Genomic DNA, 27,816 nt, shown 5'->3' on the forward strand with positions numbered 1-27,816 from the left:
TATCCATCTTCAAAATCCCTTCCAAATGTGTTTCAGCGAAATTGGTAGTGCAATACTTTATACTCTTTCCGATGAGTTGTTACACCTTTATGAGCATTCATTTATGCAAATCGCAAATTTCAGCAGGTATGCGATAAAAATGAACATTGATGCTACTCTTGTAGTGAAAAGTAATGCATTTTTCTTTCCTGCGCCTAGTGGAAAACAGGCTTAAAAGATTTATACACATAAGAATTAAGCCACATTGACCAACAATACATAATAACCTAGTAAGATCTAAAATGACTGTAAGAGCAAATGCTTACAGTAGTTCCAACCATGACAAAACTAATGGAAACTATAACCTTAAACTTCTAATAGAGCTTCCGCACGTGTATGGTTATATTTATACAGATATGTTGTGAAAAAACAGAATTTAGACTATAGATTAAAAATCAAATTTACCGTCAGTACGAGTGATGGTGTTGGTGTCCTGTATTTTACACTGATCATAGCAATGGCATCTGGAAGATGCCCTTGACGAGCACCGACAAAATAGATTCTGTAAAAAAAAAACAAGTTCTTAAATAATTGGATAATGTCAACATTAGTACAAAACAATTCTATCAACTATATGGTCCACATATTTAGAAAATCTAAGCTGAAACCATGTTTCTTTATGACAGAGAGACAATAGTTAAACTGCATATTAGATGTCAACTATATGAACCAGTTAAGAAATGATTTAACAATACCTTGAAACAGTTAGTTAAGAGTAAACCATTTTACTTTATCTTGAACCAGTTGAAGGTAACACAATTCACTATGAACCAGTTAACTAAACTATTTTACTTTATCTTGAACCACTATTACTATACCTTAAATTAGTTACAGAAACACTACAGAACCATTTTACTTTATCTTGAACCAATTAAGCCATACCTTAAACCAGTTACAGTAACACTACAGAACCATTTTACTTTATCTTGAACCACTCTTACTATACCTTAAATTAGTTAAAAGCAAACTATTTCACTTTATCTTGAAACAGTTAATAGTAACCATTTAACTTGAACCAATTAAGAGTAAACTATTTTACTATATATTGAACCAGTTATAGAGTAAAGAATTTTATAATATCTACCTTGAACCAGTTAAAAGTAAACCATTTACTCCTCCAAATGTGGATAAAGCAACAGAAATAGGCATGATCCAAGCCATTGGTCCAAGCAACTTTTGTCCAAAAGTCTACAAAGATAAAAATGGAAAAAATACAGTATACTCTTAATAAATCAGATACATTTTAAAATCTTTATTAAATAGTATTGGATCCATATTCAGTAAAATTAAAAAAATAAAATTATGTTTATAAAAATTAATTTGTTAATACAAATAGCATGTTTCTGAAAAGTTATGTTCTTTACCATGCATGAGCAATTGAACCCATAACATTATTTATAGTTATTAAAAGGAAATTTAACAAGAAGGTGATATGGTTTTAAGATATCTATGTGGACTTGTTATGCATCTGCTTATTTTGTAATAATATTTTTACTGGAGTTTACACTTCTGGAAATCAAAAGTCTTTTATTTTGATAAAAGTTCTGTATCATAGTATAAAACCTACTCCAAAAAGCAAGAGGAGAGCCAGGATTCGATGTTTTGAAATAAATTGATCATCATCAGGAATGACAATAATTCCAAAAAACAGATAATTAAAACTATAATATAGTAATATGCATAAATATGCAAATGAGATTCTGAGTATGTATCTATTTTTACAATAAACTACCAAATGTTCAGTTGACTGCACACAATTCACAGATAATAGCTGTTGGGCTTTACACATATGGTAGTAACTGATTAATATATAATCAGTGAAACACGCTTCCTAAGGGTCGACAACCTAGAATACGAGTATTTGCATTTGTACAAATGTGAAGCGACAAGCCTGCAACAACATACTAACACAGGCACATCAAACAAGAACAAAAACCCTTAATTAGCTTAATTTCTAATTTAGAAATCATTCCATATGACTTCACATGAACTAATGTTGACCTCACTGAACCGTCCCCAGACAATAGAGGGAAATGTCAGGAGCAATGCAACCATAAGTTCTCAATTCTGTAATACTAATGCAGTTGTTAAGATGGAATAGTACTTTGAACAAGAAAAAATCCTAAAACAGTCGGTTTTACTACCAAAACCATAAAAGAAACAAACATTGCATAGAACACATCTGAATCCCAACGGAAGTAGCATTCCCATAACTAGAGAGTGTATTTGCTTTCTTTTAAGTGCTACAGTAGTTTATCTTTTTGGAAAAAAAATGTTCTGGCATAAACATAGTATAGCAACCGCATACACATAATATAATCATTGATGATTGGGCAACAAAAAAAGACGTGGCTCTTGGAAGCAAATATGAAGCGTGTGCGAAAGCTAGCAAGGAAATTGAAAAATTGAAATCGAGAACTTTTGTTGTTTTGAGAGACAAATATGGAACATACCATTGATTTTTTTGTTGATCAGACAGCTAGGGTATACGTACAGATTAAAGTATAATTTATATTTTCTCTATATTCAGTTTTTATGTCAGGTTCATATCAAATACAGTTATTAACTACCATCTAAAAACTTGTCATAAAATAGAAATACATAGTTAATGTTAAGTATCATTTTTTTTTTTTATTTATTCGGTATATAAAAATATATTACAAAACGACAGTCAAGGACTGAAATGAATTGTATTACAAATAACTAAAAATTAGTTATGCGCACATTTCAAAGCTTGCTTTATTACTGCACTATCATTCATTTTTTAAGGTAAAAACCAAATTACTAATTTTTGTTCTTTAAAATAATTGATTAACTCTTCCCACGTATTATCTTGTATCCTTTTATTTAAACATCTATGTAAACTTGATTGATTGATAAAGAAGTTTATCTTGTACAGTATATTTGTATCATTTATGTTCCAAAACACCCTTTTAATACCAACATCATTACGCAGTACACACACTGGATATTTTCTTTTCCACATACAATATGCATACAAACAGTAGTATAAACTGGCCAATTACATAAACTATATCATGCTTAATATAAACCAAGTATCATTTGGGACTTAGAGGGTGATGTTGACACAACCACATGGCACTAGGCCAGGATTGAACCCTGGACCTTTTTACTAATCCAAACTTTTTTTTAACCCAGTATTCCAGCCATTAGTCACTTTAGTATTTGGTTTGCATAATTATGAAAATGGCAAAGCTAAATTTAGTGTTTATGAAATTATGGAATTAGGTAAATATCACTCAAATTATTAGATAATGTTTAATTGCCTTATTAAAGACAAATTGTGATGATTCATCTGGTTTCTGAGAATATGAGTTTGATTTGCCAAATTTCTACTGATAACTATAATTTGAAGGCATGAAATTTCAATTATTTTCTATTACTGTACGTACTTAATTCCTTTCCATCATCCTCTAAAATTTAACAAAATTAACACTGTAGAGTTGTAACAACCAAATGAAATGATCAATGACATATAGGCTGAAATGGATAACTCCCTACTCTTTCTAAAACATGCACTCACTGGGTTATTTTAAATGTACACTGGACATAACACAAAATCAGAGAATCATTTGTTTTATCATAGGTACATCCCTAAGGTGGTCAAACTATGATTACAGGTAAAGTTCATGTCCTTTAAAATCTTAACCGAGAAGTCTTATTGGACCACTAGTTATGGAATGTATTTATTACCAATGCAATAGAGATGGATAAATACATAAACAAAAAGAAACATAAAAATGATCATTAACTAGAAGATTGAACATTTGGTCACATTAGTCCCTTGAAGTTGCTATGGTTTCCATCCAGTGCATCAGCCTAAACTGTTGGCTAATTGCCAACATTCAAGCTTTAACTTATAAATTATAGCTTTTGTTTGATTCTATTTGATGGCGTAGGATCTACTGTTCTAATGATAATTTTTCAATTTTTGTATTTCTAAAAAAAAAATGTTTGGATGGAATAAAAAATGGTTGGATTTTGGATTCGGGCCTAATCAAATGTCAATGTCATTATGTCAATGTCATTCAGTAAAATAAATAACATGTGTTCAGGAACTCGCAAATTCTATGAAAATGGATTTTTATTATGATTCATATCAAATCTTAAATCCAAATGAATTAAGGTATTGTTGTTATTGATTTATTATGACTAAGACTATAAGAGGCTATTGTTGAACGTGTTGAGCAGATCGTCGTATTAGGTAAAGGGACCAAATTAAGTTTACTGCAGTTGCTGTAGTAACTACATTTTGTTTATGCAATTATTTAGTTTGGACTGTAATACAACAATGTGAATGTATGTAGACAAATTTTAACCAAAAAAAAGTTTATATCTATTGCAATGTTTGTACAAGAGCTATATTCTGTGCATTTTTGGTGAGTAAGTCAGCCTGCATAAACACAAAGTGTGATAAACTGCACTCAAGCAGCTCTACAACCATTGGCAAAACCAATCAACCATCATTCAGGTTAATTATCAACGATATTACAATTATCTGGCTTTTCATTAAAACCAATGAAATAAAAGTACTTAGTTAGACGTCAAAGCAGGGAGATCTCCTTGGTCAGTCAGATTTGACAAAGTTCAATATTGACCATTCTTAGTATTTTGTTTGTGTTTTTGTACTGTCAATCATAGTCTTTAATTTAACTTGTTTTATATTATTGTTTTTGTTATATTTACGTGTTTAATGCAATACTTTGTAATGTTTATATTTTTTATTTTAGATTGTAAAGGATCCCAATGGAAATAAGCTGATAAGCTTTTTGGGCTATCCTGGAAAATCTTTTATAAATGTATTATTTGTAATGTCCGTAATTTATGTTATCGCTTTGTATGTATTTTTTATGATGATTTTCCAAATAAATTCAAATCAAATCAAATCAAATCACTGTATAAAGTACCATCTGCTTTATATTCCTGATTAAACAATAATGGTTAATTAATTAATCATTTAAACCATATGTGGATATGAATAATTAAGCTATGTCTATTTGTCTGGTTAGATTACAATTCACTATGCTAAATGGTAGTGGTAGTATGGTAGTACAATTTTATAGGGTATACTATCGTGTTCATGTGCTTTAAAATATCACAACCACCATGAGCAAATAAATCAAAGAGAAGTGCTTTAAAATATCACAACCACCATGAGCAAATAAATCAAAGAGAAATTAAAACGTAACATATTGGATTAAGAGCAAAAGAGGGAGATTCATGCACAGCCATCGGAAGTTGGTTCCAAAACTTTGGAGCAGTGGCATTGAAGGAACAATTGCCACAAAGTTTAAAAGGGACAATAAGGATAGTGGAAGAAGAGGTAGACCAAAGTGAGCTCATACATCCATCTGGCAATGTGCAATGTATATATACATTACACACTAAACTATTTTAATTTTCAGTTATACATATTTAACTTTTATTATTGTTGTCAATAAATTAAAAAATTATAGCCACATAATGCACACTATATGATTATGTATTCAAATTTATGATTTGTGATCTTTAAGGCTGGCAAAATAAAATCATTATGGGCTATTGAGATTTTTTGTAGCCAGCATACTAAATCTCTTGAGCTGATGTCTGCCACATAATATTAGCTCAAATTAAAACCTAATTAGTTACAACTCAATAAATAATATGAGTACTGATATTGCAGCTAATATTTATAAAGAATTTTATGATCATTTAAAAACGGAGGAAAACAAATTTGAAGCAGATATTTTTAAATAGTAAAAAAAAACTATAAATTTAGGACTCCGCTATTCAGATGACATTTTAAGGAGGCATGTTGTTGGTCCTGAATGTCCCTTTATTTCTAAGCCTTAAATTAAAAGGGTCGAGAGTGACTCTAAATAGAAAAAAAATGTATCAAAAGGGGCATTAGAGCCAAAAATTGTTATTATTACAAGTATGTTCTGCTGTATATGTATGCTTTTTTGTATGCTATCCAAAATGATCAGAAGAAATTGCACAGGTGATCAAAATATCAAGAAACGCTCATGATTATTTTGGGAGACTTGGAAGGTCTGTTGGTACTTTGTTTGAGAAGACAGTAAAACACCAAAAACTCACTTTACTGATTGGCAATTTGCGAAATCAAAACTAAACAATCTCTCTAAAAACTCTGCCACTTTCTGTGAACAGTAGACTTCAATCAATGATACCTACCACAGCTACTGCCTTAGAAATGAGGAGTTCTTCTGGTGACATTGCTGTGAAGTAAGCAATGTTTGCCAATACATAGATCAGTATAACAACTGGTACAGATAATGCAATAGCTCTTGGTAAATTTCTACAAAGACAAAAAAACAATTCTATATTTATTTATAATGTCAAGTGAAAGATTTGGAATTGTTCTAAAGATTCCAAATTCAGAAAAGAGCCTGATTAATAAAAACATTGGAATCAAACTAGGTCAGAAAGGAACCCCATAACCTGTACAGTCCCACCACATGAGAACATTTTAACACTTATATTTGACAGCATTATGCCCATCTAACTGTTTATAAATCAAACACTGAATGCACAGGTGCAATGTTATGAAATATCACAATTTTCAATTCACAGGAATGTTTTTCAATTTTCCTGGGTACAATTAAAACAAAAAACTTAAACTAGACTGGGTTCAAAATAAATATATATTATTTTTTATAGAAGGCAGACATCATGGCCCTGGAGAATATGTTGCTGTTGTATGATGTTTAAATCTAGTAATGTATGTGGTATAAGTTATAAATCGCTGGTTTGGAGGTGTTAAGACACAAGTAGAAACAATATTGTGGCTAATAAAAGTGGTTTTTTATTTGAGTAGCAAAACTGACAGCTACAGAAATGCTTCAATGATTTTATCCTTTTTTTAAACACAATTGACCAATTAGAACATCGCAAAATAAACACTCATAGGGCAACATTTTCATATCTACCAGATTTTTTATCATTCCATATTAAATGAAATAACATTTTCAAAAAAGCTTACTAGATTCTACTGAAAGGGTTTAGCCTCTTGAAATAACATTGAATTAAATAAATAAATGAATGTGTGGTTATTATAAATTTAATAGAAAGGGAAATTTTTAACAATAGATACATTGCTGGTATACCAGCTAAAATGCATGTACTGGTGGTTACGAACAAATCATCATCAAACGCATCCAAGATGGAGTTCATAATACAATGTCACAGTCCTTTGTTATTAAAACAAATATTTTATTGTACTGTATAGGTAATTCAGAAAAGCTTGGTGCAATAGTACTTATTTATCAGTGGCATGAGCACTCACTGGCTAAACCCCCTTATTGGGCCTGAGCAGAGCCCAGATGATGATGAAAAAATGTTGAAAATCGACGGCCAATGCAAAAGCTAGGGCTGCAGGCCTCTGTGTTATAAACCTACAGTAATTTTCAGCAACCAGAATATACAGAAGCAGCCTAACAATACATTTTGTATTCCCTTATTGGGAGTAATAAATAAATTGTGTTAATTAAAAAGACCGATCAATATTATACTAGTATTTTAGCTGAAACTACTGCAATATGCGAGAGAATCTTAAAATACTGCAGAGAATTGAGTATAAATATCTTCTCAGTGAATCTTTCAATCCGATGTTGATCATGTTGGTGGGCCCAGAGCAAATCCTGGCACCAGACAAAAGAGTCAAAGGTAGAGAGGTTAGCTGCCCTTTTAGGCAGACAATAATGTTGAACGTGCAGACATGAGCATTTACTTAAAATGTTAAAAGATTTTAAAGCAAAGATCTGGTAATTTACAGCAATTACCCATTGATCTGTATATCACCCTGTGAGAATTAATGTCTTTTGCTGTTTACCATAGATGTTTAATATTGATAAATATGATTTATAGGCCTGAATATTGTTCAATGTACCATAAATTTGTCAGGTAAACTCTAAATACTGGAAATACTTTCAATCAAAGATTTCCCTACTTTCTGTATCCGGTTTGCCATTGTTGATAAATGTCAGATCTAAGGGCAGTCAAAACTTTTTTAGGTAATAGGAACATGTTCCTAGGTTGTCTGTCCTCTGCCCTCCACCTGTATGTTGTTCATAATATTTTGTCATTTGGTATGGCACGCCAGGACCGACATAACTATGTCAAATTGTTGAGTTTACACATCGCTTGTGTTGAGTTGTGACACATTGCGTGTGTTGAGTTTTTTACACACATCACATACAGTATATCGAGAAGCAAATATAAAATTGACGAATTGAAAAAAAAAATTATTTACCTGAAAAAACAGTAATTTTTTATTTGTCTTTCTAGCCACACCATTGTAATTCTTTTAGAGATTTGTCTTATATAATGTTGTAACAATAACATATTCTGTCTCATAATTATTTTAAAAGAAAACATAATTATATTTAAACATTGTTTGTGTTTGTTTATAATCTAGACTACAGTTAATTTCACATTAATGTACCGAGAAAGGGGAAACTAAACAGGGCCCTTAATAGGGGTTAGTCATATTGTTAAACATATTGCAACTTGGTCGTTACACAGGAAAGTTTCCCCTGAATATGGATGTCCCAAAGGCCCAAGGGAAAGGTTCTACTGTGCCTGTAATAGAACCCCACAACCAAAACAAATCTCAGAGCACCCCACCCCCAATTGCCTTTCTTCTGAAGAACTTTACCTATTACAAAGTTTTATGTGGCAGACAGTAATGGGCTAAATACATACAATGTATATTTATATTGTAACTGAAGACATTTTAGTAGACAAATCACAGGTGTACTTTCATAACACACAGGTGGTGATACAGTACCTTGGAGAGAGAACAATCATAACCCAGGAGAAGTCTGGAAGAGGTAATAGGGTCTGGTAATATCAACAGGTGTATAAAATAAAATCCTGGGTCACTTAAATGTTAGTGATTGTATTAAGTCACCCAACCTATGAGTTCTTAGAAACCAACTGATGCATGTATAATAATCTTGCTGACGTAACTATGGTAATGATAAACAAAAACTTTACCTTGCTGGATCCTTCAACTCTTCTGTAACATAGTTTAAATAATTCCTGAAAAATTAAAAAAATTTATTACTAATTATAAATTCATTTTTAAAAGTAATACATGAGTTCAGTAGAGTAGTAATAGTGGTTTAAGAGAAAACATTATTGCTGTTTCTAGACACTACGTAAAGTTAAATCTATAACCATAACGCATGTCTTTGCCATGTGCAATGAAATAATTTTATTTTTAATGATTTGACTGCTATTTTTATCAAGAATCTTTGAAAGAAATTTAAATGAGATTGACATAATTTATAAACAGCCAATTTAACTTTATTTGTTTATTTTTAAAAACTTTATTACATTTATTGTCATATAAAATTAAAAGAAAACAGGATTAATAAACAAATGATTACGTTTCGCCTCCCCACAAGGTGAACACTGTCTAGTGGCTTACTAGGAAATTATGGGGAGATACACAGTAAAAAAGACAAAAATTAAAATGATTTTTAAAAAAGTAGTAAATAGTCCAGCCTTATATTATATTGCCAGTGCATACAAAATATTCAGTATCAAATAAATTACATTTATAATATGTACACTAAATATATTAACATTTTAATTGACATCATAAAATACATTCATAATTGTAATTTTTTTTGGGAGTCCACTTTTATAGCAATGAGAATTCCCATACTTCTATAATTTTAAACACATATTTACACAGTATTTAATAGAAAGATGAAAGATGTATTTATCTGCTACAACATTTTGCCGGTTCAAGCAAGAACATTTACCTCTTTAAATGTTATGAAGTTTGAAATACTGTAAAATTTTTTGCAAAATCATGATAAATAGGGTGTATTGTACGTTAGGAGCACGTAGCATATCATAGACACATCCTCTCCATAAGTGTTAAAGGATGTCTGTAAATTGTTAGGAAATTTAATAAACAGCGGTTCTTTAAAATGTTAAACAATGTTATTCAAAACATAATTAGAATAGTTTAAACAAAACCATCTGAAATCAAACTATAAGTACATTTAAGTACATATAAGTACATTTAATAACACATTAAATGAACCATTGGGAAAATGTTATAATGACTGATTTGCTGTGAAATGTTATCCCAAAAAATCTTTCTCAGTTGACTACGTGTTTCTTCCCTTTTTCTTATAAAACAACATAGTTGAAAACAAAAATTTAAAACTGCAATTGTGCCAAACTATAGAAACTACTAAGGGTGTGTTCACACACAAAGTGTAAGACTGGAATGGTTTACTCAAGCGGTACATGGTAATCTATGAATTACAATTGCAAGGTGTTCATTTTATGAATGGTGTTGAACACAGAATTCCTAGTATCTTTTATGTTATAGTACAGTAGTCCTAGTGTCCATTTTAGATTCGACACTGTCATGATGGCCGTTTGTTTTTCTTGAAATACGGTCATCTCAATTATTGTCAACGCTTGATTTCCAGTTTCTACTGCTACTGCTTTTAGCCAATGTTTACTTTTATTTCACCCTAAAAATGCATGTGCTTTCAGATCGCAGAGTAGAGAGCAAAAACATGAATTGGTAAATATCTTAGAATAAGGTTAAACTTTAATTAAAGCATCGCTGGAGTTAGCTCCATGGCGTACCGTAGTTAAGATAGGGTATGTACTTTCATTAATAATGTAAAGAACATGGCATAGTGAGTTTTGTTAATAACATCACTGCTTGGTTAACACGCAAAAACATACACTATGTGAACACGGTCACATAAATCTTGTGTAAATGGCTTACCATCCTCCATAGGCAAAGAGACCACCATACACTGCAAGGGCTATCTTCTTTGGATCATCTGTTGTGCCTTCAAAAGAGTTGTTGAAGTTTTCAGTATTTCCTGCAAAGAGAAAAAAGAAATGTTATTATCAGTGGTAAAATAATAATATATTGTGAAAGTAAATTACTCTTTTCTGTACTTAATACTCCAAAAAAAATACATACAAGTAAATATTTTTCATACAAAAATAAAAAGTAATTCTAAAATTCCTTGCTTTGTGTCTAAACATATAATTTACTTCATCACACATTGCAGGTTACTGTACCTTTGACATTTGGATAATTGGTATTATATTAAAAGTACTGAAGGTATAAAGTCAAATTGTACTGCAATTTAAAAAATGCATTTTGGTTTATCCTATGGTCTTGATTTACCCAAAAGCTGATAATTTCTCTTATAAAATAATAATTCTTTGTGAAATTTCTATTTTTTTGATAATTAAAATAGATAGCTACAGATCGGTAAATATATTTTGATTCAATTTTGTTGCATCCATTCATCCAAATTATACAAAATAAAATACTGTATAAATAATATAAAACTACTGTTACAATAAGAAACTAGAGACACAGTCAACAATGTTGTGTCATAAAATGAAATATATGGTGCTTAATGTATAATAATTTATTATCAATGTATATAGTGGTATACTGTGCTACTTCAATAGAGAAAGAGAGAGATATATATTTATATTCTGTATCAAATGAATGATAAATGAGTGCATGAATGAAGGAGAGTGGGTGATCATTACAAGTGATGGATAGATAAAAAAACAATTTTTAAGCTGCTGCTCTAGCCAGCTACGTCCCATGAGGACTACTCATCCAGAAGCTAAAGCAAGCAGCAGGTATTGTATCCAAGGCCGACAATTTTGCGAATTTTTAAACTCAACTATAATTTATAGATCCCAGCTGCTGGACCAAAAAAACGTCTGGAAAAAGAGAGTCTATGAGGGCTCACGGATGAACGATTTTAGATTCTCGCTCTTTGATTGGTTGACGCGAATCAACAGACTGGGAAGAATTTTCTCACTTGTACAGCGGTGAAGTCATGTTGTCTCTAGAGGGTATTTAGTTGCATTCCTACAGGTTGAGGTCACACACACACACAGCACTTTAAAATTAAAGTTCAAAATTGACCATTTTTAAATGGACATGTGATTCATGATTAAAGAACTATCTTTGATTTGTATGTATTTTTGCGATTAAAGGACATCTTTTTAATAATTAATCATAAATATATCTGAAAAAAACTTGGCGTTATAATTATAATATTTTGTTATTTGTTTCTTTTTTGGTATTTTGTTTATAAGCCAGTGAAATTTGGAATACTTGAGATGGATTGAATCCAAGATGGGTGTGGCTTATTTTTTATAGTAGAAGGCTAATATTACAGTTAAATTTTAGATGTTAAAGACTACCATCATCTTAATGATATTTTACAAACTTTCCATCATGATAATACATCTTATGAATGAACATCCTAAAAATGACCTTATCATATTCTACAGCTTGTGTCTAAAATGTTGATGGTATCAAATATAGTACTACTAATCTACTACCAGGACATGTTATACTAAAGTTAGAAAAACCGGAATTAATAATATTTTTAATATTGATTCAGCCTGAATGATATACTGTAGTGTTTCCCATAATTTCTGTATAATTTGTTGACAAATAGAGCAACTCAGTACATGGAAAAATCCTTTCTAAAAACACTAGTCCTTCAGGTGATGGACAGAGTTCTCATTCCTGGAATTTTTTTTCTGACTATGTGGTATCCAATCTCAGGCTCAATTTAAAGAAAAGATTTGATCTAAGTTGAGTTTTAAAGGCCATATTATTAGGCCTGCCCTTTACCCAGTACTATAAAGTGAGAGTTGCGCAAGATGACTTTACGTGAAAATTTAATTCATATCAAGAGTCAATTTTCTGTGGATTAAAAATGGCATGTTTCACACAAAGTTGCGCACACACGCGCATTTAAAATTTCAAAATGCGCAAAATTAATTTCTAATCAACTTCTATGTGAATCATGGCATTTTCCGCATGTCAAAAATCCTGACGTGCGCAAACTTTTTTACGCGTACGGTGCACTCGGAGTATAAAAGACATGGTTGTTCACTTGGATTATATTTTCCCAGCTATTTCTAGTAATTTTTAAAAAAAAATTAAACCATTTCAACTTGAAATGAAATCATACAAGCACGTTGAATTAAGACAATTTGCACGAGATTTAGTTACAAAATATTGTCAAAATCATGCCTATTTTTAATCAATCTATTATAGCTCCTCGGTATCACCATGACCCTAATTTTTTTTTTAACTTATAATGCAAGTAGTATACTGTATGAATTCATGCAAAATTGTTACCTCTCGGATGTTCTCAGGGCCGTAGCCAGGATCTGTCAAGGGGGGGTTCGGACGTATTTGGGACACAGCCGCCACCCCCCCCCCCCCCTTGAGGTGGCGAAGCGAATTTTGTTAAATGACACCCCTAGATGGCCGGAAATGGTACTCTCGCACATAACATTCTTGGTTCCCACTAGTAGCGACGCAACGTAACGCAACCTACGCAACGTAAGAACATTCCCTTCCAATAATTGTGTTTGCCCCCGTCTGCGTGAAATCAAACCTGCGATGTTTGCCGCACTGTTGCATTTTTGGTTCCCACTTGTGATTACGCAATACAGCACTTTGCGTCGATACGTCGCTGCGTAGCGTTCTAATGGGAACCACGCTTTACAGAGCGAAGAATGTATTGAGTTATTCAAGAACGAGTTTACGAATTTTTCAATTTACGAATAACCTTTTGTACTGTGGGGCACGTATTTGGAGGATTTTCAGAGATGGGGCGAGGTATTGGGCATGTAAGGGATGGGGGTTCGCAGTCGATTAAGGGGGGTTCGCTGTAAAGGGGGGTTCGCTGTAAAGGGGGGGTTCGCCCGAACTATAAAAACCCCCCTGGCTACGGGCCTGGTTATGACGTCATCATATGACCACCCAAATATAAAATATAGGATTTTTGTCTCTTTCGTCATAGCACATTACATTTAATAGAGCGCATCTCGCTTAATATTTATACCTCAATTTCTCCTAGATTTTGATATTTGTTTGCTCAATCAATTATCTTTTGTAAGATTTACAAATATTAATGACGTCATTACGACAAACAATTTAAATAACGTAAGTCACTCATTTTCATCCTTACATTAAATTTCAATACTGTATGCTATAGCTCCTCAGAATGAAAAGTGACACTCATGATTAAAACATTTTCTGGAACTTGAAGCTGTTGAATTCTAAATACGAATTCATGTAAAAATGTTGCGTACCGGATGTTGTGACATCATAATATGGCCAGTTGAATTATAAAAGTCGTATTTTCATCTTTTGTGTCATAGTGTACATAGTTCATCACATTTAATATAGCGCACATCTATATTCTACGTATCCAAATTTCTTCTTCAGTTAATATGTTGTTGCTCAGATAACTTCCTTCCAAAATTGAGTATCTTCATCATGATAAAAATCGAAATAAAAGGTCACAGTAATTTTACCTATGCTATGTCTGTATGTAGTATACTTAGACACAAAATAGAGAGCTCACTTTAAATTAACAACATTTTATTTTCCTAAGGTCATGATGGCATGATTATTTTATGCGCGTAATTTCTAACGTATGAAGTGCTTGTGGTGTTTGTCGTGCAGATCTAACTCGTCAAAGTGACAAGTTCAATTCTAGTTACCAATTATTTTCTTACATAATATTAACACATTTATGAATTTAGTAAAAATTACAAAAATTTACTAACTTTCTTGTCACTTGATTTTAGACATGACGAAGAAAACAAGTGTAGACATTATTGAATAATTTTAAAATAAATTGTTCATCAACTTCAATTAAATAATAACATACTTTAATTTGTGCATGACCTTGTGATGTCCAACACACTATTTCCACACCTTTATTTCTATTAAAACGTCAAGTTTTGACTAAGCTGAAAGTTGACGTAACACAAGTTTGTGTTGCAGAAAATATTGAAACTTAATTAAAAAATGAATTGTTCATCAACTTTAAAACAATATAACATTTGTTATATTATTTGTACATGACCTTGTGATGTCAAACAAAATAATGTTTAAGCAATGCTTTATTCAATTAAAACGACTGTATTAAATAGGTCTCAATCACCTTAAAGTGTTTAATTAATTTTATTGATTGTTATACAACGTAAACGGATGCATGTCTTTGATTAGTGTTATGTTACAACAATTCAACATTTACCTAAGTGATTCTGTCCTTAAGTGAAAGAAATTCTATTAGTCATAAAGTACTGGTAGCACGTCTATGAAATAAGCCGTTATTCAATAAAATCCTGTACTACTGTATGTGTAAATTAAGGCTTGTGAATTGGTTCAGTATCAACCCGGCCTGTAGCCCTACTCTATGTACAGTAGGCTAAATAAAAATCTGTTTCACATGGCAACAGAATATTAAGGGCGACGTCCAAAATATGACTGTGGTAAATTTAAGCGGAGTGAAGTGAGTAAGGACTTTAAAAACTGCTATTTATCAAAATTGACCAGGTATTTTAGTAAATTACTCTTACTAAATTACTTTGAATAAATCTATAATTATATTATAATCATGAATTATTCCGGATTCAAATGCAAAATGTGCAAAATACATCAAAAACTATACTCGTTTTGTAGTTACAAATATGATCAGCTCAGAAGTTTCAGAGAGTGTGACGTATCCGTTTCCGTTATCGTATACGTAAGGTTGCGAAACCCATCCCTACTGTAAAGTATGAGGACAATGATTGCGTAAAAATTGATGCGCAGGCATCATGTGTTAAAAGTTTGATTTAGATGAGTATCACACATCATTAAGCATCATAAATCCTCATACAATACAGTATTATAATTAACAGGATAACCTGTTTTGTAAACTCTACTACTGTACTCTCTCAGTAAAAGTGAATTAAAAATTCAAGACGGTTCTTAGCCTTATCATGGTTGGAGCAATTTTCTCATCATTCATTTCTTGTTTCTGTTGCGCCGTACCTTTAGGCAATAATAATCAAGAGAACAGAATCATTAGAAACTACTGTCTGTATATCATCGCGAAAGCATAGTACATATACAGTTGACAGTTTTGGGATTTTGTAAACTCGACTGATAATTGATAACATCCATGCTGCTCTCTAGGGTAGGTATTTTTGTTCTGTACAGCAGTAGTAGGCCAGACTATATTTACATTATTGATGCAGGCCTACTCCTTTTTAAATACCGTATATTTCGGTGTATAAGTCGCACTTGTGTATAAAGACTGAGAGTAAAATATCGTTATTTTTTATATCGTCGATGTATAAGACACACCTTATATTTCATCAAAACAATGTTTTTTTAAATTGTAATCAATATTATTGTAATAATATATTTTGTTATATCTACAACGGCATCCTTTATTTAGGCTTTTTCTTACCTAGACTCGGCCGCGCCCAGCCTCAACAAGTTCTTTCTAACTTGTTATTCATGAGTTTCGCACCCGCAACATCGAGTGCATGACCGTGCGTGTAAACACGTACGTGTGTGGGCTAGCCTCGCTCGATCATTTCGAGGGGGCGCACGTTTTCACAGACAATCGTATTCGATTAGTATCTATGTATCCGAGAAGTGTGTACGCTAGGTCCATGCTATAATCACCTGGAGAATATACTAGTCGAATACCGTACACCATGTGGCCGCCAAGAAGGACTTGCGCTGGGGGTACGGCGGTCGGCGATCGTGCATATAACTATAAATAAATACTATTCCAATCGTAAACGTTTATAAATGAAATTTTATCGGAGCGCCTAAAACAGCTCCATAATGAACAAATCTTTTCATCATATTTAGTATAACATCATGCTATAAAATGCCTTGAAAACTAGGCAGAAGCAGGTTGCCGTTACGTTAGTATACTCTAGCTAGGCCTAGCCTACTCAGGCCTAGCAAACGAGGTGACGATATGTACAATCTGTGTGGTGAGGCATTGATGTTCGGTGTATAAGACACACCCTTAATTTAGAGGTCAAATTTGCGTGTCAAAAGTGTGACTTATACACCGAATATACGGTAATAATATCCCCCAGCGGTGTACTGTAGTCATTTTCTATGTAGAGGGACAATAATGCTATATTGGTATGATCAGTCTGTCTTCCATATCTCACTGATAGAACTTTTATTGATGGAGGCCTACCCTATATTCCCCGGAGGTTTAGTGTAACTTCCTAGTTCATACTGAATTCACTTACCCATACATAAGTATACTAAGCCAGTGATTATGATAATGATGAGTGCTATCACTTTAGCAGCGGTGAACAAATCTTGTACTTTCGTTGCCATCTTTACACTGTACATGTTGATGAAGGTCAAAATCACTGAAAAAAAAAGATAATCTAATTAAAAATTGAAAGAGAACACGTATTACATTTTTCAAAATATGTTTACAAAACTTTTCCGGTGATGTTGTTTTTTAATGACTGTCAGTGTGAATTTAGCGGGCTTCGGAGGCTGAAGTTGACCTGGCAAATTGGCAGGGTGCACACTGGTCCTTCGGGACTATAGTGACCTTTTAGCTATAAATAAATGATTTTGTGAGTATTCTATGTAAATCATACTACATTTGCACAAAAAATTGTTATTCAGTGCTGTTCAGTTTTAATGGACGGCTGACTAGAATGAAGGATGTTTTCTGGTGCTAGCAGCCTGTTCCGGTGCTATACAGATTTTGTAAACACAACTTATGAAAAACAATGGAATGTGAATAGGGGAGAAAACTGACAGTGAAGTCTATTTAAGTTTGATATTGAGGTAGTCATATATTGACATTTTTCCCAAGTACTTTCATCTATTAACAGTAGTATTCCATTTAAAAACACTATAAATTATAAATGAGGATCTGAATATTACTTTCTTATTTTACGAGTATAAGAAAGACTATAATTAAACATACAAGCACAAACCATAGCCTACAGTAGGATTTTTGATTTTTAGGACATGATCACAACTATTTATTACGTCAATAGCAGCATACATAATGCACCTTTAATCCTAAAGGTCTGCCAAGTAATCGGAATGTTGATTAGGAAAGCGAAGAAGAAAAGGTAACGAAGCCTATGCATAATGGCTAGGCCTGACAAATGACATGCTTAAACAAAAGATAGAGTAATTGGTTAATGTTTAATATCTGTTTAAATGATTCTACGGGGAATCAACCGCATCTACGTGTACTATGAATCTACAATTCATATTGATTTATGATAATCAATGTGTACAAAAAATATTTTAAATTGTGGTTTTTTTTCAGTAGTCCTACTGCACTGTACTGCATGTGAATACTAAGAGAAATTTACAAAAAACAATACAAATATCTAAATTTATTATCTTGGATTTAAAACTAAAAAATATTTATAATTTGCTTATTATTATATTTATAATATTTGCGATCTTAAAATATTAATATATTTGTCTTAAAAATTTATTATTACCAATGTGTATAATTTCATGTTTTTTATCGTTTGTACTTTAACACAGGGTGTTCAAATTTGTATTTTGTGGACTTTTTAAATCTACAAAAACAGAAAAAAAACAATTAAATTAAATTCAGTATTTTACAATAAAAGATTCTTCAACATTTTCCACAGGGCTTAAAAAAGTAACAAGCCTTTAACCAATTGATCTTATACATTACGGAAATTTAGAGTCATGAAAATAAAATATCTTTATGTTTAACAGTTTGTTAAGAATGTGAAAAAGGTTTAAATAAACACAGTCTACATTCACCTATTGGTTACAGGCCAAGAAAAACAGAATGGGAATATCTCATTGGAAAAAACAAAATGAGTGTTTGCCAACAAATCATTTAAAAATAATATTGGAATAATTTCAAAGGTTTTGTTAACGGGTAATTCAATGTTTCGTTTTCACAATGCACCACGCGGCTACACATAATATCGATTGCAGAAGGCATGTTGAGCATTGTGAAAATGAATATTGAGGTTTGATTTTACTTGTCGCTTTACAGAATAACAAAACCTTTGTAAAACATGTCTCTGCTAGCTATAGAAAATTTAAATCTGAAACACTGAATGCGTACCAAACTGAATTTGGTCACAATTCTGACATGATCGCCTCTCTTCTCAACAAATCCGGAAACACCAGAGCAGTGTTTTTATCCAAATGTTCACAACAAGCAATATACCTACTACAGTACAGTATGCTTATTTGCCATTTTTAATCAAAAGCTATGCGACAGCGAGCAGTTAAATCAAATTCAAAATAGGGAAATACTACGGCTCAAAGCAGGTTTAATTATTGACTATTGAAATTTCTAATTAGAAACAGATTAATCTCATTGTAATGTGAAAAAACAAAATGCAAAAACATCATTTGAGAAAATATGGTTTTAATAGTTAGTCGATAACTTGTACTGAATTTAGTATTTTAAATTTAAAATTGCACAAACAACTGTTGGCAGATTTTATAATTCATATTTTAAGCTGTGTGTAGTAGTACAAAACAACTACTTACTGAATTTTAAATTATTGGACATTTTTTATTTTATCTTTAAACTCGGATTTAAAATTAAAACATAATACTGTACTACTATTATAAGGTCTTTAGAATCAGCATAATTGTTTTATTTTAAATTTCTTTTTTCATTCAAAGAAATCAGTACAACTGTATTGAATGCAATTTTATACGTACAGTTTGTTCTTACTAATATTCAAAAACATTATGGAAAGCTATGGAAAGCGTCGTTTTATTACAAATATAATTTAAAATTTAAATAGTAAAATTTGTATTAATCTTAAATCTTAATTTTCAAAAACAAAATCAACCTTAAATTTTCATGAAATTTTGGACAATAGTGTAAACACTTTTTTAGGCTTAATTTTTTTGTAATCTATTGTCTAGTTATTGTACTGTAATCATTTCACTTTTACTGTACAAACAAGAAATTGTTTAGTAGAATTTCTACCACGTGTAGTGCTAGACGAAACAAAAGTGATGCAATCATAGAAGCATGAGCATGGGTTGTAGCGCCAAGATTTAATCTCAACATGTGTTCTACTAGAATCACAGAATGTTGCCATACATTTTAGATGAATGAATTTATGGAATTTGATAGTAACAACTGCTTTGACCTATAGTGTTGTTTTCTTTCTGTTACTATTACTGTACTTTAGTCACATGTGCGCTAAATGTTTTCTTTAACAATAACACCCAGTTTTTAATGATTAAAAAATTATTATTAATTTCAGAAATGTATTTATTTAAAAATCACAAACTTAGAATATACATAACTGTAAAAAAATATTATTCTAATATTATTTCTTGTTTTATTACTTTTTAGTTCAGTATTAATTATAGTATTATACATGCCACCACTCCTGTATTTGTCTAATAGGAGTCTCCCAGCCTAAATCATGTTTCCACTTATTCCACATTTTCTCCTCAATTTAATACAAGATAAACTGTATTTTGATATGTTGATTTTGGTTGAAATAAATGAATTTAATTTAATTTTACTTGGCTCCGCTTCGTAAATAGAACAATCTTTCAAATATTTCTTACCATATATTCATAACTCATAAAAATATATTTTGTATCTTTAATAAGTACAGAAGTATGACATTTAATGTTGATACTGAAACCAGTAATTAGTCAGTAGAGATATCATAATAATGATTGCATTGTAGATTGAAGTTCAATGTAAATTGCTGATATTGTATCAATTGAAACCAGTCTATCAACTAAACAAATCATATAGACTTTCTATAGTCTCAAGGACCAATCAGATTATACTCGATAAAGAAATCAAAACCAAATAGCCAATCAAAATAACTATAACAATAAAATCAAAAAGACGGTACAGTTCAAACTAACTGTAAAATAGATAGTTCATTATTTCATTGCTAATCAACAATGCGAGTGGGTTTCATGCGACATTATAAAACCAAAAGAAAATGCAGCTATTGTAGGCCTATTGTGCTGATAGTCTGGTTTAATACAAAAAGTTATGAATAGTATCAGTAGTATGAGATCTAGAATTAAGGGATAATGACCATTCTCAAAGGAATCACCACTGTATGCCCTTGTTTCACCATATAACTCTACTATTATTATTAAGGTAGCCCTATCCTTGTATAAAATAATTGAATTGCGTCAACCGGCTCAGCTACAGTGTTTAAGTTCAATTTCTACAGTAGGTTGACGCTGGCCAGGTCTCCCCAATTTTTTGTTTTTTTTTGTTATGTATACTGAAATAGACCAAATAAATAATGAAATGAAATGAATTAGTAATAGTATCCTTATTTTCTCCACAAAAATTGTGGATAATTAACGCACAGTATCAATCATTCTATGAACAATCAGAAACATGTGCAAATGCACAGAATAGTGTTATTATTATTATGCGTACAAAGAACTGAAATCTACTGCAGCATTTTTCTTCTACTAAAAAATAAAATTAGTTTTTCATAGCAAGGTGAGGAGAGCTCTGTTAAAACACTCACATTTTCCAACAGAAATAATCTTTTTATTTAAATTTTCCTGCCAAGACGATTACTGCACAGTAGACGACTTACAGTATGATAAAAACATCATAGTTAAATGTATTGTGCAACTCTACATCTTATTTATTTATTTTCTGTGGAAAATGTACAAAATTTACATAATATCACTTGTGTATATAACTTTGGAAATGTTCCAAAATAACACTATTTTAATTTGCTGTATAATCAATCTATATAATATAATTCATTGTTGAGAGAGTATAACAATGTAGGATAGGAAATAACAATGAGCGGGCCTATAAATACACATCAGTAAACATGTGTGTTGTGTTGATAGAGACAAACATGTTGAATGGAATGAGAGGCTAAAAAAAGATGGCATGAAAATATGTAAATCATGTCTTCAATGCGGAACAGATAAAATATTAATAGTACAGGCTTTCATATTGGGCAACATGCCAGGCCTAATGGTAGGTAGACAGACAATTTGGCAAAGAGCCATCTATCCAATAGTAATTATATAATTTAAGAAGTTTATACAGTAGGCCTAGATCAAAACAACACATCAGAACAGAATGCTGATTATCATATTACTACTACATTTGTACATCCTCCCAAAAAATAAATGTCATCCAAACTTTAAAGAGCTGTTTCTTCAGCTGCACAAAAACAACATTCTTAAAAATTAAAAGATTTGTTTTAAAGTTCTTTTCTTAGAATAGTACTGTTACCATCATTATGCAAATAATTAATAAGGTGCCATAGGAATAATGTTGATTATTTACAGTTTCTACCTAAATCTATATATGTACTGCACAGAACCAAATATTCATTAAATTTAATGAGTCAATTAAATTAAAGTTTTCAAACCTCTCACATTTTAGTTAATCCAATTGAATTAAGAAATAAAATAGGAACTGTACAAGCCATATTAAATTAATCCGGTGTATAATCGGCACACAATGTACGGCTTACAGTATTTTAAAGAAATTTCACTAATAAAAGGCTTTGTGTCTAAATTCTGGAGTTTGGGATAACACAGCTACTGGCGGGACTTACATCATGTTCTATTGTTATAACAAGACTGGAAGTAGGTTTAGCCTTGAACTTAGAACTCCAGGGAACTTGAACAAAGGGGAGGAATCACTGCAGGAGCAAGTGCATGTTGAACTTACTGTACTATTTCACCACATTTCTCTCCATAACGGATTTCCATATCCTAAAGGCCACGTGCTACCATAAAGAAGCATCTTGACGATAAGATCCATAAACAAGAATATTTACTCAATAACAATAGTTTTAATTATTTGCCAAAAACTGTTATTGAGTTTTAATTGGTTAATTAAGGGCATAAATCAATTTGATTTATTTTATAATTTTTAATCAAAATAAAACCGGTTTCTTATTTGGTAATTGTTCATGGTTGGTTCTGTAAACAACAGAGAGTAGTCTTGGTTTGTGACACTCAGAGACCATGATAATACGTTAATAATTATTATAACATGGGTTCAAGGATGTAGCTGATCAGACGCGCTAAAATGAGTCACATGTCCGCTCTTTATTTTGTCAGTATCGTGCACGGGAGTGCAAAGAGTGCGCAGCATAACAGCACTCGGTGTGTAAATTTAAGAGTACAAACCAGGTCGTCTGCACCTCGGCCCTAATTTTTTTTAAACAACACACACCACTGGTATCTGATCAATTCTGCTACATGACTGCTTTAAAAAAGCAAATCTTGGTGATTAAGACCAGTTCTTTTTTGTGTGGTCAAGGAAAACCCATTTTTAAAATGAAAGCTTTTAAAAAATCCTGCTCAATAGAAACAGGCCCCACAGAAGGTACTTTTAAACTGTGTACAGTACATTCAGTAACTCCACCCAAATAAAACCAGCACAATGCTGGTAATGCACAGAAAACGTGGTTCATCGAATAACGCAGTAAATAATTTATATAAAAAAATGAGTGGGATGGGAATTAATTCACCCATTCAACATTTTCAACCAGCAAAAGTACAAAGTAACGTATAGTATAAATTTATGAACAGTTAACTAGATAAAAATAATGTAATGGTAAATACTATTAACTGCAATACTACTGTATTTTTTTATTTCTTTTATTCAGTATATTACACAGAGGCGCCTTACAAGATGGAACCACCTTAGCTTCAAGGTGCCTCAGATTAACAAATACAATATTTTAAAACAACTAACAGAAACATCAATCAAATCTTCCAGAATTAACAAGAAATTGTTGTACATAATAAAATAATAAAGCATTTTCACAATTCGAAAGAAGATCGGAACCAAAAATTAAAATTTCACTTAAAAATGTAAAATTAAATGTTAAAGAAAAATCCTTGGCTAAGATATCCTCAATAATTGAGTTAGCGCTTACAAGTAGAATATCTCTTTGTGTATTATAATTAGGGCAGTAACATAAGAAATGAAGCGGATTCTCAACATTATAGCCACAAGTACAATTTGGATTGTCCCGAAGTCCATGTAAGAATAAATGCGAATTGAGACAGCTGAAACCAAGTCGGATTCTAGTGTGAATTTGGTTAATCTTCTTATCACCTGTATCATAATAAGAACGTTTTTTTGTTTTAAACAAATTGGATTTCAGTAGCAATTTTTTAAACTCAATAAGAGATGAGGAATTTTTTATTTCATTATTTAACTCGTTCCAATGTGTATAATAGATGGGACAAAAGATAAACGATATGATGTGGTCTTACAAAATGGAATTATTATATTTCGGATGTTACGCGAGTTATAAACTTCAATATTGTCAGAAAAATTAAATAAGGAGTAAAGATACACTGGTGTTAACTTATGAATAATTTTACTACTGTATCTGTAGTACCAGTAATTTTAGTATTGTTATAATACCACAAGGTTCCACAAAATGTACATCAATCAATATCATCAATAACCGCAATATCTGAATATCAACCAGCAACCATGGCTAAAAATAATGTAAATCCTCTGGTTTAATCCCACCCCTCTAGAACACGAAATCCGGCTGACTTGGTGGTAGGACTATACCCGGTGGTGGGACTATACCCGGTGGTGGGACTATACCCGGTGGTGGGACTATACCCGGTGGTGGGACTATACCCGGTGGTGGGACTATACCCGGTGGTGGGACTATACCCGGTGGTGGGACTATACCCGGTGGTGGGACTATACCCGGTGGTGGGACTATACCCGGTGGTGGGACTATACCCGGTGGTGGGACTATACCCGGTGGTGGGACTATACCCGGTGGTGGGACTATACCCGGTGGTGGGACTATACCCGGTGGTGGGACTATACCCGGTGGTGGGACTATACCCGGTGGTGGGACTATACCCGGTGGTGGGACTATACCCGGTGGTGGGACTATACCCGGTGGTGGGACTATACCCGGTGGTGGGACTATACCCGGTGGTGGGACTATACCCGGTGGTGGGACTATACCCGGTGGTGGGACTATACCCGGTGGTGGGACTATACCCGGTGGTGGGACTATACCCGGGGAAACCCTGAAAAAAAATGATTGGTACAGTACTTTCTTGAATATATTGTTTGAACGTTTGCGTGGCGAAATCAAATGTTGATATAAAGTTGAGTAACTCAACAGTTCTTCTCAGAACTAATACACGTGGTGTACCGCAAACTTTATATCAACAATACTTTCTTGAACTCATGAACTGGCTAGAGAGACGGAGGCCTACATCCAGACTAATAAGTCAATACTGGTACTTTATACCTGGGGATATGCCTAGTTTGTGAAATCAAACATAAAGTAGGGGATGAGATTAGACCTCAAGTGGACCTGATGGTTGTTGGTCCTTGGTCGGCGCAAAGTGGAAGCTCCCTATAAATCTGCCAATGTGTACTGTCTGTAGGCAACAATACTTTAACAGCTCCTGTTGTCATGGGTGTTTTTCATTCAATGTTTGAATTTCTTTATAATATTTTATTTTTTAGAAAAATACAGTAGGACAGCTTCTATTCAGGGACACAAAGGGGAATTTTCCATGAAAAGGAGAAATATGTTTTATAGTTAACCTTTTTTAGGGGCCATCCCTAACTTAATAAGGAGACACTATTGATTCCTGGAGGAGTTCTCAAGGATTTCAATAAAAAAGTACTTTGATTTATACTTACAAATGCAAAGTGCTGCCAGTAATCGAACAACACTTTCAGGTGTTTCACAATGACTTCCGAAGAATGGTTCCAATAGATATTGTCCAAAGGTAATGGCCACGATTGCTTGAGCAGTAGGGCGTATGATCAGGATAGTCACCCACAGTAAGAGGAAGGCTGGCAGTTGACCAAACGCAAGCAAGAAGTATGCGTAGTCTCCACCAGACATCTGAATAGCGGTTCCGAGTTCACCATAGCACAAAGCTCCTACTAAAGAGAACACCCCACAAAATGTCCACACCAAAAGCGACAACCCGACTGATCCGGTATTTGACAAGACGACTTGCGGAGAGATGAAAATACCGGATCCGATAATGATTCCGACGATGATTGTGACGCCGTTGAGAAGAGACATGGTTGGTTCAAGTTTGATAGTGTCTTTTGATGCGGGGACTCCGTTCGGAACGTCGTCGGGAAGTGGTGCTTTCTCTGGGTTTGGTATGGCAGCAGGTTGGTTGTCGCCCTCACCTTTACCGGGCTGAATCACTTTTGTTTCTGTATTGTCTGCCATCTTATCTTATTTTATTGCCTAAAACTTTAATAATATACCCTAAAAAGAAAGAAGTATTTAAAGACAATTATAATTAAATAATAATGTACAGTACATACTATTCTAACCCATCACCATAAAGATAAATCTTATATTTGACGACACATACTGACATTATCATTATTTTTTGTATTTTACAATTTATATTTATGGATAAATTTAAAAAGAAAATCACACACACATAGGCCAACAGTAGCTCTACTAGCATTTATTAAAGATACTATAGGAAAGCATATTCACTATATTATTTTTAATCTACTGTATGGTAGACCTTTTCAAAGCAGTGCAAAGACTAAGGCTACCAATACCATGTATGATAAAGGCTGCACATACAACCACCGAAACCAATAACAAAGACTGCATACATTTTATTTAATATAATAATTAATCATTTTACAAATATTATTACGTTATCATTAAAAAACATACCTAATTTAGAAGGGTTTATTAATATTATTATAAAATAATGTTCAATTATTAATGACTAATAATAATTAATATAGGCCTGGGCCTAGCCCTACTGTTTATTGTTAAATAATTTTTTTTTTCATTGGCTAGCCTATATTATTAAAGGCCTAAATATATGTATATTATATTTGTAATATGTATTTAACTAGAAGGCTAGAATTACTGGAGGACTATATAGCCTTAGGCCTGCCCTAGCTAGGCTAGGGGCTAGGGCCTAGGAGGTAGGCGCCGGCTAGCCTAGCTAGGCTAGAGAGACACATTTTTTTGGTTGTAATTTCAATAAAACCAAAAACAAAGGCAAAACATTTTTAAAACTCGAAAAAGAATTACCGAATATCTAAAGTACATCTCATTAAAAACATTCATAATTAAGGTAAAGTTAAAAGGGGTGTCTAAAACCAAACAATAAAATACCATATGTTTAGGCCGGCCGCCTAAGCAAACATATACTCTTTCTTAATCCCATTTTTCAACTGCCGCGATAGAGTCACGGTCCGTTTGTGTACGACGTTCAAGTTCAAGTAGGCCTACGTCGTACGCACAAATTTATTCTCCCTTGCAATTCTAGAAGCAGATACTGTATTTAATATTTAACCGGACAGAAAATTACAGAATAATTACAATGAAATATTTACCTCCAGATTGCTCTGTCCTTTTTCAAAATAGTAATTCAGAAAATTATAAAAACATGTGCTTCTATCCACCACACCAGACACGATCAAAAAGATGTTCATCAATGAAAATGTTGTTGTTATTATTGACACGTACGCATGCGTATAGTGTAAATTGTGTATCTATTATCCTATTGGATAAGATTACTGATTGCATCATCATAGAGCGCGGATTGGCTAGTCTTTATTTATTGACAACCAATCACTGTTGTTGTGTACAACAACTTCCAAATTGTATCTTGTCTGTATACATGGTGATAACGTCCCTATAGATTTAAAATAAAAATAAAATGTCAAGAATGTATTGATTTAACGTTTTTATTTTACAGTATTGTTCGTAATGCGCCAATTGCATTAAAAATTATTCTATAATTCACGTAGGCTTACATTCAGGGAGAAGAGAAGTTTCAGGGAGAAGTTTATTTTCATTTCATTTCTTTTTTCATTTCATTTATTTCAATATCATTATCGCAGCCTTAGCTGAATTACAAAGATATTTACA

General features: G+C 32.4%; 1 protein-coding gene across 1 annotated transcript in view; it reads right to left on the reverse strand.

Annotated features, from left to right (window-relative positions):
• The window catches only part of LOC140056057 (Y+L amino acid transporter 2-like), a 33,281-nt gene extending 5,913 nt beyond the window's left edge, over nucleotides 1–27,368 (reverse strand). Inside the window, exons 1-8 of the mRNA XM_072101292.1 lie at nucleotides 27,279–27,368; nucleotides 25,587–26,175; nucleotides 17,167–17,292; nucleotides 10,826–10,925; nucleotides 9,058–9,102; nucleotides 6,235–6,358; nucleotides 1,124–1,227; nucleotides 445–541 (exon numbers count right to left, since the gene is read on the reverse strand). Of these exons, the coding sequence (XP_071957393.1) occupies nucleotides 445–541; nucleotides 1,124–1,227; nucleotides 6,235–6,358; nucleotides 9,058–9,102; nucleotides 10,826–10,925; nucleotides 17,167–17,292; nucleotides 25,587–26,136 (1,146 nt within the window). The 5' untranslated portion in view covers nucleotides 26,137–26,175; nucleotides 27,279–27,368. The remainder of the gene's footprint in view (nucleotides 1–444; nucleotides 542–1,123; nucleotides 1,228–6,234; nucleotides 6,359–9,057; nucleotides 9,103–10,825; nucleotides 10,926–17,166; nucleotides 17,293–25,586; nucleotides 26,176–27,278) is intronic.
• Nucleotides 27,369–27,816: the final 448 nt, after the last annotated feature.

Source organism: Antedon mediterranea, chromosome 8, assembly GCF_964355755.1.
Source record: "Antedon mediterranea chromosome 8, ecAntMedi1.1, whole genome shotgun sequence".
Lineage (NCBI taxonomy): Eukaryota > Metazoa > Echinodermata > Crinoidea > Comatulida > Antedonidae > Antedon > Antedon mediterranea.